At 39.9% G+C, this 17,789-nt stretch overlaps 1 protein-coding gene across 1 annotated transcript in view; it reads right to left on the reverse strand.

Moving 5' to 3' along the window:
- ARID5B (AT-rich interaction domain 5B) overlaps positions 1 to 17,789 on the reverse strand; it is a 206,240-nt gene that overhangs the window by 79,596 nt on the left and 108,855 nt on the right. The window contains exon 5 of the mRNA XM_006209104.4: positions 10,064 to 10,294. Within this exon, the coding sequence (XP_006209166.1) occupies positions 10,064 to 10,294 (231 nt within the window). The remainder of the gene's footprint in view (positions 1 to 10,063; positions 10,295 to 17,789) is intronic.

Genomic DNA, 17,789 nt, shown 5'->3' on the forward strand with positions numbered 1-17,789 from the left:
TGATACCTGTGGGTTAGAGGCGGAAAAGGTGGATGCACTGACTTCTGGATACAGGCTACCATCTGCCCTATTTTAAGGATGCCCCTTGCCTTCCTCAGAAAGAGCACCCTAGGTTGTGCAGACTCCGGGGCCTGTTAAGCATCATAACAGATGCACAGTCTTCAGCCAGAGACACTGACCAATTAGTGAAGGACATTCCTCTAGTCTGAAAAGGTAAGTAAACTTTGAGAGAAACCTGGCTCCTCTGAGCTAGACACCTTCTTCTGAGAATTAAACCAACTGGCAATGAACAAAAACTTAAAGATTGATGTCAAGAAATATCTGACTTTAAGAAAGGCAACAAGATGATGGAGATCTGAAGCCCTCTGGAATCTAGTGGAGTTTTTATATCATTTCAACAAACATATGTTGATACAAAGATGAGTAAGGCATGATTCTTACCCCCATAGGAGCTTAGAATCTAGTGGAGAGAAATGCAATTGAAGTTGTTAACTTTAATATCAAGCAGAAGGAAAAAAAAATAACTCTGGAAAAGCACTGAGTAACACAGAGGGGAGAAGAGCAAAGGGTCCAAGGTGATAATTCTGAAGCTACTCTTTCAGCCTAGAAGTAGCCCTTTAAACAGCCAAGAAATCAAGCAGGGATCTCATCCTTTACTCCCTACTGTGAAGTTGGTGCCTCTTTCCTTTTCTTTCTTATAGGCCCATGGGAACATTTCTAATTTAATAAGAGACAAGTTGATTTTTCCTCCAAGATGCTTCCTCTGGGTCCTAACCACAATGGGGCCTGTGAGAGAAAGACTCAGGACCACATGTTGCCTCAGGAGAAGGTGACATCTTCTAGGAAGAGAAAAAGGGTTTTGCTTGTGGAGGCTGTTTTTCTGTCTACGCTGAAAGCTAAAAGTGGCAAAGGAAAAAACCTCTTTCTTTGAGCTTTCAAAGTCCAGAGTAGTTCCACCTCATCACCTGAAATAACTTCCTCCTTTTTGAATCCCTCAAGGTCCAGTTGAAGCTCCACTTCCTCTAAGAGGCCTCCCCTGACATCCGGGCCCTCTTTCATGCATCCTTTATCTTCAGTGGCCCCTAGAGTTTGACCTCCTCAGTTAGCCCTTTGCAGACTGCCCTGCAGTGTCCATTATGTGGCTTTCCCACTTACAAAGCTTGGCAGATATCGTCTCTTTTGAACTTCAGGATAACTCCAGGCTATTAGCTCTATGCTCCTCTCACTTTGTGGTAGAAAAGTGTGACCATCCACAGGGGTCAGCAGACTGGGCGAGGAAGGTGCTCACTCTAATTTCAGCAGCATGCTTGGTCCGTGACCCTGCGGTAACTGGGTGACCATAAGATTGCTCACAGGTCAAAGGCGAGATTGTTAAAAGGATCACAGATAATATTGGTAGTGACCACTGCTCCAAGTCTTATCTCAACCAACTTGATTTTTAAGTGTCTTGAGAACAGAGACCAAGATCCCAACAATGCCTGGAGCTCTGACTTAGAGCCAGTCTCAATGAATGAATAAGCACCCAATAAGCATTCGAACACACCAATCTTTTTCTGCCCAAGTCTCATGTTCTGTAGCACACCAAGATGGCACCTGGAGAGCTAAAAAGGCCGTTCAGAGAGGCAAGTCTTAAGGAGAGAATTTCTAGGCAACTTCCAAAGGGAGCATAAAGCCCAGATGATGGGATCAAGGCCCAGGCCAGCCAGCAATGAGATTTCCTGAGCAGGCAGCACAGCTGGCTCTTGAGCTGAGAGCTTGGCTACTCTGCCTCCTTTGAAAACCCATTACCAAATCATGGCAAGCGAAATTTAATTTTAAAAAGGGAAATGATTTATGTGCTACAGGAATAAAGAAGTGACAAAAGCAGAAAAGCTTGCATACATTTCATTTCTTGAAATTAGACCTATAATTTTTTCATTTAAAAAAAAGGATGCCAAGTTGGGAAAGCCAGTGCATTCTAAGCAGAAAATTACAGAGAGGTGTATAATGAAAGTCCTGTCAGCATAGCAATCCCATGTCTTAAAAAGAATCCAGGAGAACACAGGGCAGATTATTACCGACTCCTTCAACTTCTAAGTAGCCCCAACCCTTAAAGGACTCTATGCTCACATCTGCTTCTCTGATGAGATGAGATGAGATAAGCCAACAGGAGACTTGAGCAGGGAAGTGATCACTCTGGTTGGTGTATTGAAAAGAGACCAAAGGACAGCAAGGGCTGAAGCAGGGAGACGGTGTATCACAGACCAGAGAAGACAGGGGCTGGCATCAGAGTGTATTCATCCTTATCCAGTGATTTGCAGCTTTTGAATCTTTATGACCATTCTCTTTCTTAACCAATGCAACACACTCCAATCTCTATATCCTACAAAACTTATTTTACATTCATTATCTAAAGACCTGGTGGTCAGTTATCTGTTTCCTGTCAGCCTGATGATCTCTGGAAGTCTGAAAGATCTTTCTGAGCGATGTCCAAGCTGAGAGGCACTCCGGTGTGAGGGTTAAGAGCGTGGACACTGAGCCACACTGTCTAGGTTCAAGCCCTGGTTTTCCCACTTGCTAGCTGAGTAATGTTACTGCGCTTAAGTGTCTTCATCTGTAAAATGGCAGAGAGCAGTGATATTGACACACAGTATGAGCGGATCCACTCACTCATTTAACCAATATTTATTACACGCCTACTATGTGCCAAGTATTGAGAAGACAGAAAGGTTCCTTGCTCTTAAAGAGATTACATTATAGTATGGGTGGGGAAGGGGGAGACAGACTAAAGCATGTTTAAAAAAAACAACAAGTATAGGAGCTAATTTCTGATAGTGATGAATTATAGGAAGATAATTATATGTTGGGTGATGGGATAGAGCCAGATTTGTGGAAAGGGGGAGGTCAGAGAAGACTTCTCTGGGGAGAAGACATCTGAGCTGAGGTTGGAATGATGAGAAGCCAGACCCATGATATCTGTGGAAACACATTCCAGGCTGAAGGACAAACAAACAAGTATTTCTGGAATGAATGGATGTCGAATGAGTTTGAGTAGTGTACTATACCTCATTTTCTCTAGCAGCCTGTATAGGTATATAACCATTTTGAGGGTGTTTTTGGAGGAATCACTGCGGGCCTGATATGTGGCTAAGGTTGTGTTGGATGCAAGAGGTTCAGGAAGGTTCAGCTGACAATGAGTACTTAAACAGTACATGCCATGTACCATCTAAGTGTTTTAAGTCATTAACCCGTTTAATCTTCACAACAACCCTACAAGGTATATGGTCCATGGCTGTCCCACATTTTGCCAATGCCCTTCCCACATACCGCACTATAAGCTCCTTAAGAGTGGGGAATTTTTCTGTCTTGCTCACAACTGTGTGCACAGGGACCACAACGGTCCTTGTCACGCTGTAGGTATTTAATAGATACTGGTGAAACGCATGAGTGGACAAGGGCATTGTGTGTCTCTGGTACTGTGTTGGGCTCTAGGCGTCCCCAGACATCCTTACACACAGTCCAAGGAACCTAAATCAATCCAGTTTCCCTGACAGGATAGAATGAAGAGGTTTAGAGAGAATATTCATCAATAGGATTTTAAAAATTAAGTGAGTACGGACTTATTCTGAATCTCATTCCACCAATCCTACCCCTAACTAGCACTTTTGCCTGTGATTTTTTCAATAACCTGGCTCTTTCCTATAGATTGTGTGTGTGTGTGTCTATGTATTTTAATTGATAAAAATGTATTTTGCCCTAGAAAGGAATATGTTGATCTTGCTAATGTAATGGGATATAGCTTTTTTGCTTTTTTAGATGAAATCCTAGGTGAAATACTAACCAATACAGACACACATCCTTTCTTCTGGGGTCAACAAGAGGTTACTGAACCTGAGTCCAAGCAGTTTTTAATAACCTGTTGAGTCCACTCAAAAGGAGTCCAGCATTATTTTAAAATATCCTTTCAGGTTCCAAAAATAGAAAAGAAATCCACTAATCCTATCCATTCCATATATCATGACTCTGTCAATTAATTTACAGTAGCAACATAAAACCCCAAAAGAGATGAGACCCTAGCTTCCAACACCTCTGCCCAAGAAGCCTGTCCTCCAGCCCTCTTTGTGTCTTACTGTCCTGGAGGACAAAGCCCCATGTTAACGGTAATGTCCTATAGAACACATCCTACACATCTCTACCAGCAGAGTTTTTTGGGTTTGATGAACTTAACATCCTCTCTGTCCCTGCTTTGGCAGCATATGCAATAAAGAGAAGGTACCAAGCACAGCCTTGGTTAGACCGTTCCCTAATGACAAACAGAACCTCTAGAAAATGTCCAAGACAGAGCAGCCCTCCAAGTGAGATCTCTGAAGGTTAAGGTCTTCTGCAGAAACAGAATATACAAGAAGCCCAACTCCTTTCCCACTTTACTTCAATTAAAGAGAAACATCCTCCTTGTTATCATTTGGGAGGTTGGTGGGCACCGCAGGCAGGAGGCAGGGAAAGTCTGAGTGTGGACGGGGCCAGGAACAAAGCCATTTGATCACTGAAATCCACTGTGACCATGAAACCTACTTTGGCAAGGAAAAAAATGTTTACTCACTTACAAATTCCCATGATCCTTAACAAAACAACCGCCTTTCCTTTCATTTCCAGTAAAACATGTGATGTTTAGAGGGAAGAGGCAGAGTCCAGCTAGTCCTTTACGTTTCAAAATAATTTTATACTGTCTTGGGTGTTCTTTCATAAAAAATCAAGGTTTCATTCCCTCTTCTGTGTCTCTCCTTCCCTTTACTTTTTCTTCTTTTGTCTATGTCATTATTTCACCCAACAGGAAAATGGAAAGGGAAAGTTCTGGGCCGAGTCAGAAAAGCTTCTTTCAAACATATTGTAAAAAGCAAAAACTTTTCTTTTCCATTCAGGTCCTAGTAAGAGCCTCAGAGCCTTAGGAAAATGGTTCCTTTTTTATTCAAAGAGCAAGATCAGTTTAGATGACGACCTACATCTGTCTGAGGTCTAAGACTGTAATAGAAACCAGGAGAGAATCTTCATTTATCAAGAGAATTTTTTTTTTAAATCAAGTGGATACAGACTTATTCTGAGCCCAGCAAGTGGGCTGTTACTACTGAATTTTATAGATGGGATAAGGGAGGGACCTTACATCACTTGCCCAGAGGCACAACAAATCAGACGGCTGAGCCTTGATTAAACCTGGGCTGTTTGCCTATAAGCCTAGCACTCTTTTTACTGTGCCACGCTGTCCAACCGCCCCCTGCCTCTCAGCCCCTGGGCAGAATGTATGTTTTAATACGGATGTAGCCAACTTCTCCCAGAAGATCAGAGCTCATGGCATTCTACACGTGGACCAAACACCAAGATGACAGTTCATCTCACCTCTGTTCTTGTCAGGTGATTTACCACATCCTTCCTTTAACCCCATCCCATTCCTCTGTCAAGAAACATGAGCACACCCATGCACGCACACACACTCACACACACACACCATCTGCCAAAGAAGTTCAAAGTACGACTTATGTCTCTTTGCAATTCAAAACTCAAACCAAAATAAACCACATTTTTATTATTTTTTAATGAACTATATCTTAATCCATTTAGCCTCACCTACCTTACAAAACTGATTTCATGTCATTTATGTTGAGTCTGCCTTCCATCTCTGATAGAAGCCAATACCTTAAAGTTATCCATTTATCTACTGTACTGTGGGGTGCCTCTGTTTGGATTTAGCTGTCAACACTTCACACATGTGAAATCAATCTGTGTGGTATTAACATAAACATTGTGCATTACAAACTGGTGGACATTTTATTGTTCTACCAGGAAAAACAGACAAAACGTTTGCATGTGTGTGTCTTCCCTACAGCATAGACAGTAATACAATATAAATGGCAGTGTGTGTCTTTATAAAAGAAGAATCAAATTTTAAAAAGAAGTATAAGCAAAGGGGGAGGCGTCAGAGAATGCCTTATGTTAGCAGATTCTTGACAGGACAGTGGGGGCAGGAATTATACACAGGGTCAAGATTTTTATGGAAAAAATTGCCATTCATAATGTCACTTACCCCCTCATTGTTATTATAATCTCATTTGCTAACTGCATGTGCAATACAACCAGTTTCTGTAATGCTTTATTGAGGCTTCCACTGCTTTACTTTTAAAAACAGTCAATTCTCTTGTGCTTCTAAGAAGAGAGCACATTGCCCTTAAGAGCACTGTAACTGACAAGATGGAAGAACGCAGGCAGGATGTTGGGGTTGAAGCTTTTCAATCACCTACCATTAATATGATTCAATTTATGCTTATGTCATAGGTTTAGACACTGTGCTGCAATGTAAGCAAGAAAGGGACTTGAATAAAATACAGTGAAGAAAGCAGATGGTATGCTATCAAAATCCTTCAAGCCTAAAATAACCTTTCCCAAGTAAGGAGAATAGTTAATTAAGACCAGGATATATTTACTCTATTCTGAATATCCAATGTAAATAAAAATCAAAATGACACTACTGTAATGTGGGACTAAATGATGAAATTTCATCTATTGTATTTTTCTTTAATAGTTTCTAATCAAACTTTTCATTAAACAGCTTCATAAAATTCCATGGAGAATTTATTTACAGGAACTCAGTGGAGATTTAAAAGCCTTACTTTTATTGTTCAATTAGATGTGTTATTCAGTGGGCAACATTAAAACAGTGGGAAGCGGGGAGGTGTCTGGGGAGTTGGGCAAGGTTGCCACACGAGCAAAGTCCATTTTCAGAGATGAACCTGGGCTGTGTGAGGAAGCTGGATCGCACATTGAGGAAATGCAGGGGCATCCCTACCCGAGTTAGAAAGCCCAGTTCCATTTCAAAGCCACAGCCTGGGTTTGTCCCAGCCCTGGTCCACCAACTCACAGTCATGTCCCATTGGTAGAGAGGGCACCAAGCCATTTATAAAACCCACCCAGATGGCAGGACCTCCTGAGGGTGATGACCAAGGGCAAACAAACCAAGGAGAGACCCACAGCTGACCCAGGGTGAAGGCGGCCATTCCTAACTTGGAGAGTCAGGACATGACTTTTAAATGATCTAAGTGTTTCCAAAACCTTTCTAATAACCTCTCCCTGTTTTTAACACGAGATTCAGTCCTGCCTTTCCCATGAGGCTTTCCCTGACCCCTTGCCATGATCACCACCTCCAGCCATGCCACCTTCTCCACCCACCAGCTTACTGCGCAAAATCCTGACCGTACTTGTTTTCTGCAACATTCACCCAATACTTAATCATTGACTTTCTTGTAACACTACTTAACCTTTCAGGTACGTTAATCCTGTCTTCCCCAATTAGAGTTTAAATACTCAAAACAAGCGAGGACTGTGTTTTATTCATCTTTTGAACACCTCCTTCCCTCCCACCCACACTCCATAATTCCATTTAATAGAAGAAAGCAAAAAATATATTAGTTAATAAAATAAACATTATTTAATCAGAGGAAAGCAGACACTGTCCTTTGGAGAAGGGCCTTGGAGGTATTTTATGGCAATTTATGAATTTCATGTGTCAAAGGTGTAGCTGCTAAATGCTATAAAGTCTTTGCCATCAGCTCCACCATTCATCCACCTGGTGATATGGCTAATAAAATCGAATTTTTACAGCCTAGGCATACTGTTACCTAAATTACATTTGACCAATTACTGAAGTCACCAAACGTGTGGTACAGAATATATACTGTGTAGAAAATTCATCTGTGGGCCCCCTGGCACTCGCGGCAATCTGACAGAAGTGTTTCAGTCATCTGGCGGTGTTTAATATTAGGAACATTTGTTTAATGCCAGTCACTAATTAAATTTATGTTCTTCTACCAACTGTTAGTTGGTTGGAGAAACCCAACCCTGCGTTTTAACAAACCCTTTAACCCATGTTGATTTCAAATATAACCAGTTGGGGGTTTTAAAGGAATTTCTCTGGGAATTAAGATGTATGACCAAAAGGGGAAGGTGGGTGAGGGATGTTGGTGAAGGTCTTCAAATCAGGTCAGAATAAGCTTTTTTTTGTTCACTTACAAAAATGAAATACACTAAGTGGTACCAACTATTTGGGGTACAGACAACTAAAAAAATCGAACGTTCTAATTATCATTGGACTAGCCATCTAGAAGCTCTTTAAAGGTACCATTATTCCAAAAGAAAGCTTCCGCTTTAAGAGGCTGGAGAAGAAAAACAGCATTAAAATTAGCCATACCAGAAGAAAGTTCAGGAAAACATTCAGAAGTCACATGCTTGTGTTTGTGAGAACGTTTACAACTAATTTAGTAACTCTTAACAACCACTGTGATCGCTGTTAAATTGGAACTTCTTTCTGTTACCAATTAGAGATGCAACAGCTTTGAAACTCAATGACTAATAACTCTTAAATTAGCCAAAAAGGTTAAAACACTTTTTCATTATATTACATTGTGAAACTCTAATTTTGAATAATCTTGAATGAGGGAAAGCATTCTTTCAGTTTTATTTTGTGTCAGGAATTTAGAGACCTCTTGAGTAGCAAGCAGAATGGAGGGCTTGGGAGTAGGGGATACAGGGGAAAAACACACAAGAGAAGTATTGAAAAGGGAAGGTTTATAAATGCTGATCTGAAAAGAGAGTATTTTTTTTAAAAAAGGTATTGGATACATTCATCTACATGAATAAAAAGGTTATGTGAATATTAAGAATGACAATAAAATCTTCTTGGAAGGAAAAATAACTTGTATAAACACTATTACTCTTACACACCAACAAGACCAGACTTGTGAAAGGCATCTGAAAAAACAGTTTGTAAGAAAAAACCAAAGTCATATCCAATTAAACAAAGTCATGTCCAGTAAACTTGGGTCTCCATCCTCTCCTTCCTCCCTTCCTTCTTTGATCAAGATATCCCCTCCCATCATCCTCACCCCTCCTCTGCCCACACACCTACTTACAATCTCCCTCCCGCAGCAGCTATGGGGCTGCTGGAGTCATGACTAATCAGATTGGAGAGGCCACAGTGGACTCCTGAAACCATGGTGAGGCCTGTTAATGGTTGGTTAAACAGAATAATCTGAATCTAAATAATCTGCAAATTAGCCAGCCTTGGGAAAACATTACCCAACAGAATCAAGTAATGTTCCTGCCCAAAGGGACCCCGTGCTCTCTCTATGCCAGGGGTCTCCGCCACTTCTCCACCCAGGTACCCAGGAGGGAGTTAGTGCGGTTCAGTCATCACCCTGGTCACTCTGTGATGGTGATTCCCAGAGAAGGGTAGGGTGAGGGCAGAGGGCGTTCTTGCCTCTATAAAAAGTATAGGAACTTGCAAGGAACAAGTTTGATGATGCACCTCCAGGGCATTCTGATATCACTGTCCAGCCTATTGAGAACCACTGGTACAATCCAATCTCTTCAGTGAAGAGATGAGAAAGTCAAGATGTGAGAGATGTGATCTCACCCTGCCTCCAGTCATTCACGGCATCACGCAAGGTCTCCTAAACTGACGATGTGCTATCTTCTCCTCCTTCCCTTCTATCTACAGAGACCAGCTAAACAGAGATGCAGATAAAGATATGTGTACACATGCCCATCTTTGATGGGCATAGTATATAAAGATACGTGTATGGGAAAAAATTCAGGGGCATGGGGATCTATCATCTATCTATCCACCTTCTAGTACTGAAGTGGTTAAACTGGTGCATTTTTACAGTTCCTTATCACTGAAAAGGGAGTGATCAGTTAAATAAAAAAAAAATCAGTATCTGAATAGCCAAAGCTGTTTAAGAAACAACTAGCATGAAAGCTTCCTGTCCTATAAAGTCCAATTTCAAGGTCGACCAAGCAACTTCAAACTCTATCTTGAACAACAAATTCTAAATCATAATCCTGAGCCCCAGTAAACAGAGGCTGCCAAGAAGGCACTGACGTCTTATGCCGCAATAATGTGGGGGATGGGCGGGGTGGGATGGCACACCGGGCTTGTGAACGTAAGCCCTGTTCCCCATCACTGCTCTTCATAAGAACTGAAAACAACTAGACACACACACACACGTATTTCATGTAGGAAAAAAAAAAAAAGACTCACCGAACTCATCACATATGCTCTCATTTTCTATTAGGGTTGGGTGGTCAAAGGTGTCCCGACAGTACAGGATCTGAGGGTTCTTGCTGACCACTGCAATGCCCCCCAGGGCTAATGCAAACTGGTCCGTTAGAATGGAAGACGGCTTATCCTGGATGCGTTTCAGCATCGAGCGGTACCGGCAGTACTGAGGATAGCTGAGAACTATCACGTTTGTTTCTTCCTCGTCCTCCCCTAGACAAACGAGAAAACACTTCCATTATCCTCTTCCCTCCAACAAAGAACTGTCATGGCCATGGCATCATTTCAATGATCACTTCTGATTTTGTACTAAAAATATAGGCAACAGGACTCTTGTATCAGTTCACATTTAGCACAGTCTGGCTAATGACAGCATCCTCTCAGCCCCACCACACCCACCCAGCTCCATGAGAAAGTCTTGGGTTACCGGCAAGGAAAACAAAGAGTGGGATGGCTAACCCTCTAGACAGATTAAACAATGTCTGGGTCACAAGCAAGCAGCAGAACAAAGAAACTGTCTAGAAAGAATCAGATTCATATACATAAGCATTAAAGTCATCACTGTAGGAAAAATCAGAATTTAGCTGAGCTTCTTCATACTTCCTTCTACAATTCGGTATTGGTTTTATTTTAGATTAGATAATCTTTCAGTGCTTGAAGCCTCTGTAAAGGTCATCTGGGCCCAGAGAGATGTCCACGGGTCTAAAGAGCATTATCATCTGCTCTGGTGGCTATTAGCGCCGTTCAGCAAATATTTCTTGCTCTCTTTATGGTCTGGTGGAAAGACAGTGCTTCCCAACCCATTGAAGACAAGTGGCTGTGTGGTTTTGGTCAATGAAACGTGGCAGAAGTGGGTGGCTACTTTAAGAACCAGTGTGCAACTGACCACACTCCCTCCTTCCCTTTGTTCTGGACATCTGTAAAGTTTCAGATAGTGGCCAGCCTGCCCATCTGGTCTTGGAGTTAGGATAACATGGAGTAAAGCCCCTGATTGATCCTAAATGGATGTATAACATAAGCAGAAAAGAAACCTTTTGTTGTTTTAAGTGAGACTGTGATTTGGAGGTTATTTGTTTTTGCGACATGATCTATCTCAATATGATTGATACATCCACCTTCTCCGCCCTCCCCCGACCCATACCCCCTATCTTCTAATGTTCCTCAGATCCATCTGGTAACTTGGCACAACTCGGAGAGCCACACTGAGAGGACTCCCCCAGCATCCTTGTGAGAGCTCCATCAGAACCAGCTTGACTCACAAGAACATGTCAGCAACCTTAACAAAGCTCCCTCTTAGGATATCTTAATGCTTATTTACCCCTCACCATATTAAGTGCTTGTTTATAAAAACCAGATTCTGCATGGATAATCCTTCTTCCTTCATCTTAAGTCTGAGAAATGGCAACCCCCTGCCTCCCACCTTTGGTATTGTACCACTTGCACAATGTCAGGCTGAATGTAGGCTCCATGACCCAGTTTGCCATCACTCTATAACTGCTCCATCAGGGCGTTAGAAGCAATTCCCAGTTATGTCACTTGCTTATCCAAAGGGAAAACACTCAATATTTCGAGCCTTCACCATGCTGCAGGGAATTGCACAAAACAGTTGTTAAGGATACCAACATGATTGTGGCCATCTGGTAACCAGTGGGAGACGAATGAGTAAGGACAGAACATAATGATGGAACATAACCAGTACCAGTGGAAGGTGTGCATGTGACCTTTTCAGATAGGAGGCCAATAGCCAGATGTATTTCTAATTATGTTCACTTAGTTCCTCAGGCTGGAGGCTTCTTTGAGAGTGGAGACGTTTAGCTGCTTTCAAGATGACATCTTTTAACAGTTTATAATGCTTAGACTCCTGTCTGGTTGGTTTGTGGGTAGCCACTTCATCAGCTGGCACACTTAATTAAAAGGAAATATGTTTACACTAAAGGCAAGCTCCCAAGTGAAAGTAGTTTTGAAATGCTGATATATGTCCCACGACATGCCAATTTGACATTTTTACCAGTAGACTCAGACACTAGTTCACCCTTTGGAGTTAAATCTGTGCTTTCTATAGAATTAAGCTGAAAAAAAAAAAAGGTTTAGTGGAAATGTTCACAAACATCATCAAGACTCTAAGCTCTAAGTGCTATTTGAAGAACCAGCCCCTGATGTGTTAATTGAACTATTACACTCTATTTGTTCAAGATGACCATGACTTGTCCAAGATCACCCAAGATGAGAGAGGTCCTATTTGAGTATGCTCAACACCTAATACCATCTTCTATATATTGTATATACCGTTCAAAAACCTGTTAACTCCAAAATTCTACCTATTTGCTTTCTATGACGGAGAAAAAGCTGCACTAGTTTCTCCAAGTATTCCTGAAATGAAATGGAGAAAGTTGTGCTTCTTGGGTTGAATGAGGGTGTAAAACTGGATGCTTCAGAGTTAGTTTTATAGCCGAAGACGTTACCTGGACTCTTGGGACCACTTCACCTCCTTCCCATCCCTTCATTCTCCTTCGTTTTTTTTTTTCCCCCACCATGATGACACCATCTCTAGTTTCTTCCTAATTCCCTATTCTGGATAAAATCAGCATCCTGGTTATGTTCTGTGCTTAGAAATGACCTCTTTTTTTTTCTCTCTCTACCTCATCCTAGCTTCAAACATTTACCCCTCTTTCTTCACACAACTTCTAAAACACTAGCCAAACCATGAGTCCTTCTCTTTCTGTTCAAAGAAAAACAGCAAATTCCCTCTGATCCCAAGTCATGGAAACACATTCTATGAAGTCCATTCATTCTGGAGACAACATCTCGAAGAATGCTCCTGGGACTGCCCGCAGCAGAATCACACAGGGTAGAAGGGGAAGGTAGCAAAAAGACAGATTCTGGGGTCCCATCGAGAACCTCTGACTCAGAATCTCTAAGGTTGGGACCCAGGAATTTACATTTTTCACAAGCTCCCAGGTAGTTCATGCACAATAAATTTTGAAAACACTACCTGAATTTAGCTTTTAGCATAGACATATAGTGATTTATTCAGTTGGGTTTTGGTCTCTCTGTCTCTCTTTCTAGTCCTCTCTCTCTCTGTGTTTCTTTTTTTTCTTTCCTTCAGTTTTCAGGTATGTTTCTATCCAGAATCTCACTGTACCTAAAACAAAATACAGGACTAAATTTCCTTCTTCTTGCCACTTTCCCAGGATTGTTGGAGGTATCACAGAATACAGCAAATGTAAAAAAAAAAAAAAAAAAAAAAAAAAAAAAAAAGCCCTCTCAGCCAAAAACATGAAGAAGTGAGGGACCATCTTCCTGTCTAGAAAGAAGAGCAAAAAATACCCTGTGATTTCTAGTACTAATAATAAAGCACTACAAACAAATAAAAGCACTATTGTAAACAAAATTTACAAAGGCCTTCCACACAATGTATCTTTTTTTTTGTTCCTCATAACAACCCTATTAGTAGTGTTACAACCTGTTAATAATCCCAATTTAGAGATAGGAAAACTGAGGTTCAGGCACCCAAGTGACTATCCTGGAATCTGAAAGAACTAGCAAGTGATGGATGTGAGATTGTAACCCAATCTTTTAACTCCAAATTTGATTAGCTTTTCATTTTTACAAAATGTCACATAATAATAATAATAATAATAATACTTCTTGGGGTAATTAATACTTTGATTACCTCTCCTATGTGGCTGTGGTTGAAATAAAATAATAATATGTCAAAGGAAATATTACTGTTGTTTTAGAGCTTAAACTGATTTACAATATTAGGAATGAGGATGGTGGCCATTGATCAAGGAAAATACGAGACATCTGTTTCATTGAGAACCGTAGAATTCAGCCAATTATAAGCCAGAATTCTTTGACTCTGGTTAAGTTAGAATGTTCTTATTCCAGAAGACTGTAATTCCCATTGTAATGCTTTAAAATTATTGACACACATTTCATGTATATCAACTTTCTACCTCCTACCCATGTGATAAGAAATAAAGTCAACTCCAGTTTGTGCAAGTGTAGAACCCTGACCCTCACTAAGAGGTTAGATGCCAGCTGGGACCTGCTCTAATATGGCAGTGCTTAGGGATGCCAAAAAAACTCCATAACTTTGTTAACTATGAACAGAACCATCCATTTGGACCAGAATTTTGGCACTGTTTGGACAGAGGCAAATTTCCAACCTGACAATGAGATATTCCCAGAGGAGCAGTTTTACTATTTACAAAAAGCAGAGAAAGCCCACGAGACCCCAGGACTCCTGTGAAAAGGTTAACAAAGCACACTAGGTGAGAGTGAAGAGAAGATCCACAGTCAAGGTGAGAGTGGGAAGAATCAACAATTTGTCTAGGTCAAAGTTGCACTGAGTGAAGATACTCTGGGTCGCTTCTTTGGAGTTTAGAGAGAAGTTTATTAAACTGGAGAAACATTTTTTTCTCAAGGCAAAGTGTAGTCACCTGAACATAAAAGGTCTGTATGACAGAGTACAAAATTATGAGTTTGGAAGCACTTTCCAGATCTAAAATTCTATGATCCTGTAACTTCCTCCTAAGCCTCTGCATTAAATTAACTTCTTCCTGAAACAGCTACAAAAGTATGAACTTGTTCAACAGCCGTCATATTTTATTTTGCCCTAGTACACTAAGAAACAAATAAAGCCAAACAACCCTTTCAGGAATTCTTATTTAAATTCCTCAGCTACTTCTTTCCTCCTATGCATTTCATATACACATAAACAAACACTCCTATGCAAAGTTACACATGAAACAAGGGAGACAATAAATGCTGTGTAGGACACCTCCCCTTTTCCAATTCATAATAGGTCTAGCAGATAAATCTAAGAATGAATAAAGGAGTGGATAAATCACACATTTGTTTAACAAAAGACAAACAAAGTGTCCCTGAAACAAAGATTTTCTTTCAACCACACCCATATAGGAAAAGAAATCAAAGTACAACTCTAAGGAATCTTTCTCTAACACACTCCAATGGGTTGTAGTTGGTTGGGTTATATATACATTACTTTGATCTCTGTCACAGAAAATGGTCAGCAATAAATTGCTGATACCAAAGACTGAAATTTCAAACCATCATCATGATATTCTATTAAAATGTCATCTCCCATTTCTCAAGTAACCCCTCCACCAAAAAAAAAAAAAAAAGTCAATGTGCTGATTTTAAAATGAAATATTCAGAGGGAATAAGAGACCCCCCCTCAAATTACTAAACCTCATTTCAACTTCAATGAAAAGAACTTTGCTTATTAAAAGTTAATACCTAAAGTACACTGGTTGTAATGCTCAACCAAAATTACTCTAATCCTGTGCTTGTATCATAATTACACGTTTTGTTAACCTCTCTCAATGTCAATTTTTCACTTATTTATATATTCTCAAAGTCCAAAACAAAAATTCCACTAAGAAACTGTAATTATAACGTGAGACTCCACCCAAGCTTTTCAAACAGTAACTGTACACCATTGCTTTAATCCTTAGCGTTGAGCTGGGGGTGGGGAAGGGGTGGGAGGAGAGGGTAAGAGCAGGCATTCATTCTGAATAGCACGTTGCTCAAGTTGTCTTTGTAAAAAGAGAGATGCATGAAATAGCAAACACAATGAATTAATGGAGCATTGACTTTCAAATATCCATAATGCTATTTTTTAAAATAGATAATGGTGGCCAAATGCACAGAAGGCTGAAAACATAAATTCCGGAGGAGAAATTTGCTTTTATCTCTTACACAACAATTTAGAAATGTAACTTTCTTTTTCATCCTCGGGGGAGGAGGGAAGGCTTGTTTCGGAAACATCACACTATTATGCTCACTGAAAACCACTATAATCTATTTTGAACATCACAGTAAGCTTTAAAAAAAAAAAAACTTAAAAAAAGCCTCACACCAGGATTTTATAGAGCCTGGTGGAAAAAGTATGCATGTTCCTTCCTGCACCTAATTACCTCAACTGAAAAATCTGCCAAGTATTTTGCCCTTTAGTTCTCTTAATCGTATTAGGGCAAATGCATTTGGATGCCAATAGAAACAAACATTTAAAGATTTTCACTTAAAAGATTCCAAATATGTACGAAGGCTCTGTTTGAGACACAATGTCCCTAGTCCTTCAAAGACAATTTACAGTGCTCTTTTTTTCTTCCCCAAGCAAATATGAATTTGCTTATTATAAAACTTGATGTCTAGTTTTGAGACAATTTAAGTAAAATCATGTCAATATGAGAGGCTCTTACAATGATTTATGCGTCTTTCTCTTACTTTATTACATTAGACATTCCTTTCTCAAAGCTTTATACTTTTCACTGTGCTCCTAGCAACGAACCAACGGCAAAGCATCAACTTTATATACCTGGCACTATTCCAATTCTCACTGCTATTGACAATTATATTGAAGTTTCCATTTAATTGCTGCTCTGTTGTGACACTGAATATTTGTCATAATTAGGCATTTCCTATTCTCTGTCTATTCATTTTTGATTATTACTGAAAATGAAATTTTTTATTCCAGAAAACCTAAGCATGAAAATTCTACAGATAAGAGTAGCTACAGCTGTTACTATCATTACCAACATTGTAACAAGCAGGAAAAAAAAAAAAAAGAAGAATATAATTTCTCGGAAGGTAATTTTCCTTTCAGTCTAAGTGCTCTTATTCATCTTACAGTTACTCAATGATTTCCTGTTCTAATTACAGGACATTATACACAAAGACATTTGCAAAAGGAAAATGCAGTAGTGCATATAACTAAACAGCCTGAATTGGTTGAAAGTGTTTAAAATTCAAAGTTGTACATCAACTTTATCAATTCCTGATTACAACTCTGTGTAAATGTGTCATGTGTCCCACCATATTTCTAAATTTTTCTTAAGGCAGTCAACTTAGTACCCGAAGTCAGTACACATCAAAGGGGAAAATACAGTTGCAGTTAAACTGATGTTGAAGAGCTAGGGTGGGGAAGATCAGTTTGTGTTTTTCTTTTTCCCTCATCAAAGCTCTTAAATTGGAGGCATGCCAAGACAAGGAGTGGAAAATATTAATAATAACAATAAATTAAATGACTGATTAAAAGGGAGAGAGAACAAGATTCCATCCGGAATAGAAGTGAAAATGCCACAAACTATTTCATAAAAACATACTGTGACGTAAATTGCACATCAGTATTGCACTGTTGTGGTTATTTTGAGAAATGGTTTGTACTGTAAGTCAGCTGGTGCTGCCCCACCCTTAATGATTTTGTAATTTTCTACACAGTAAGCAAGTGGGGCAGCCCTGAGATTGCTAAGACAGAAAACAGAGCTAGCCAAACAGAACTGACAATAAAAAGATAATGTACTTTTAACATAACAGAACAAGAAGATTGGCTTTATTAACTAAAAAAAAAAACTATTTTAAATGGTCCCCAGCTTGCCACTTGTTTTGATAAATGGAAAGACAGATCTTCTCAGGATAGGCAACAAAACATCACTGGAGAACTTATAAAAAGAAAATGTGGGGAAGTATACCAGTGCATGGTTGCAAACAGAATAAAGAATATTTCAAATGCAAAACCCAGGGTTTTAACCAGCTCTTCCATAAGCAAACCACTTCAAATGGATGGACACACAAATGTAGAAATATGTATTAATATGTTAATATCAGCTTTTGCCCTGCTATTGTTTCATCTGGGGAACAAATGAACCTCCTGGGAGGCAAAGCCAGCTCTACCACCAAG

Source organism: Vicugna pacos, chromosome 11 (assembly GCF_048564905.1).
Source record: "Vicugna pacos chromosome 11, VicPac4, whole genome shotgun sequence".
Classification (NCBI taxonomy): domain Eukaryota; kingdom Metazoa; phylum Chordata; class Mammalia; order Artiodactyla; family Camelidae; genus Vicugna; species Vicugna pacos.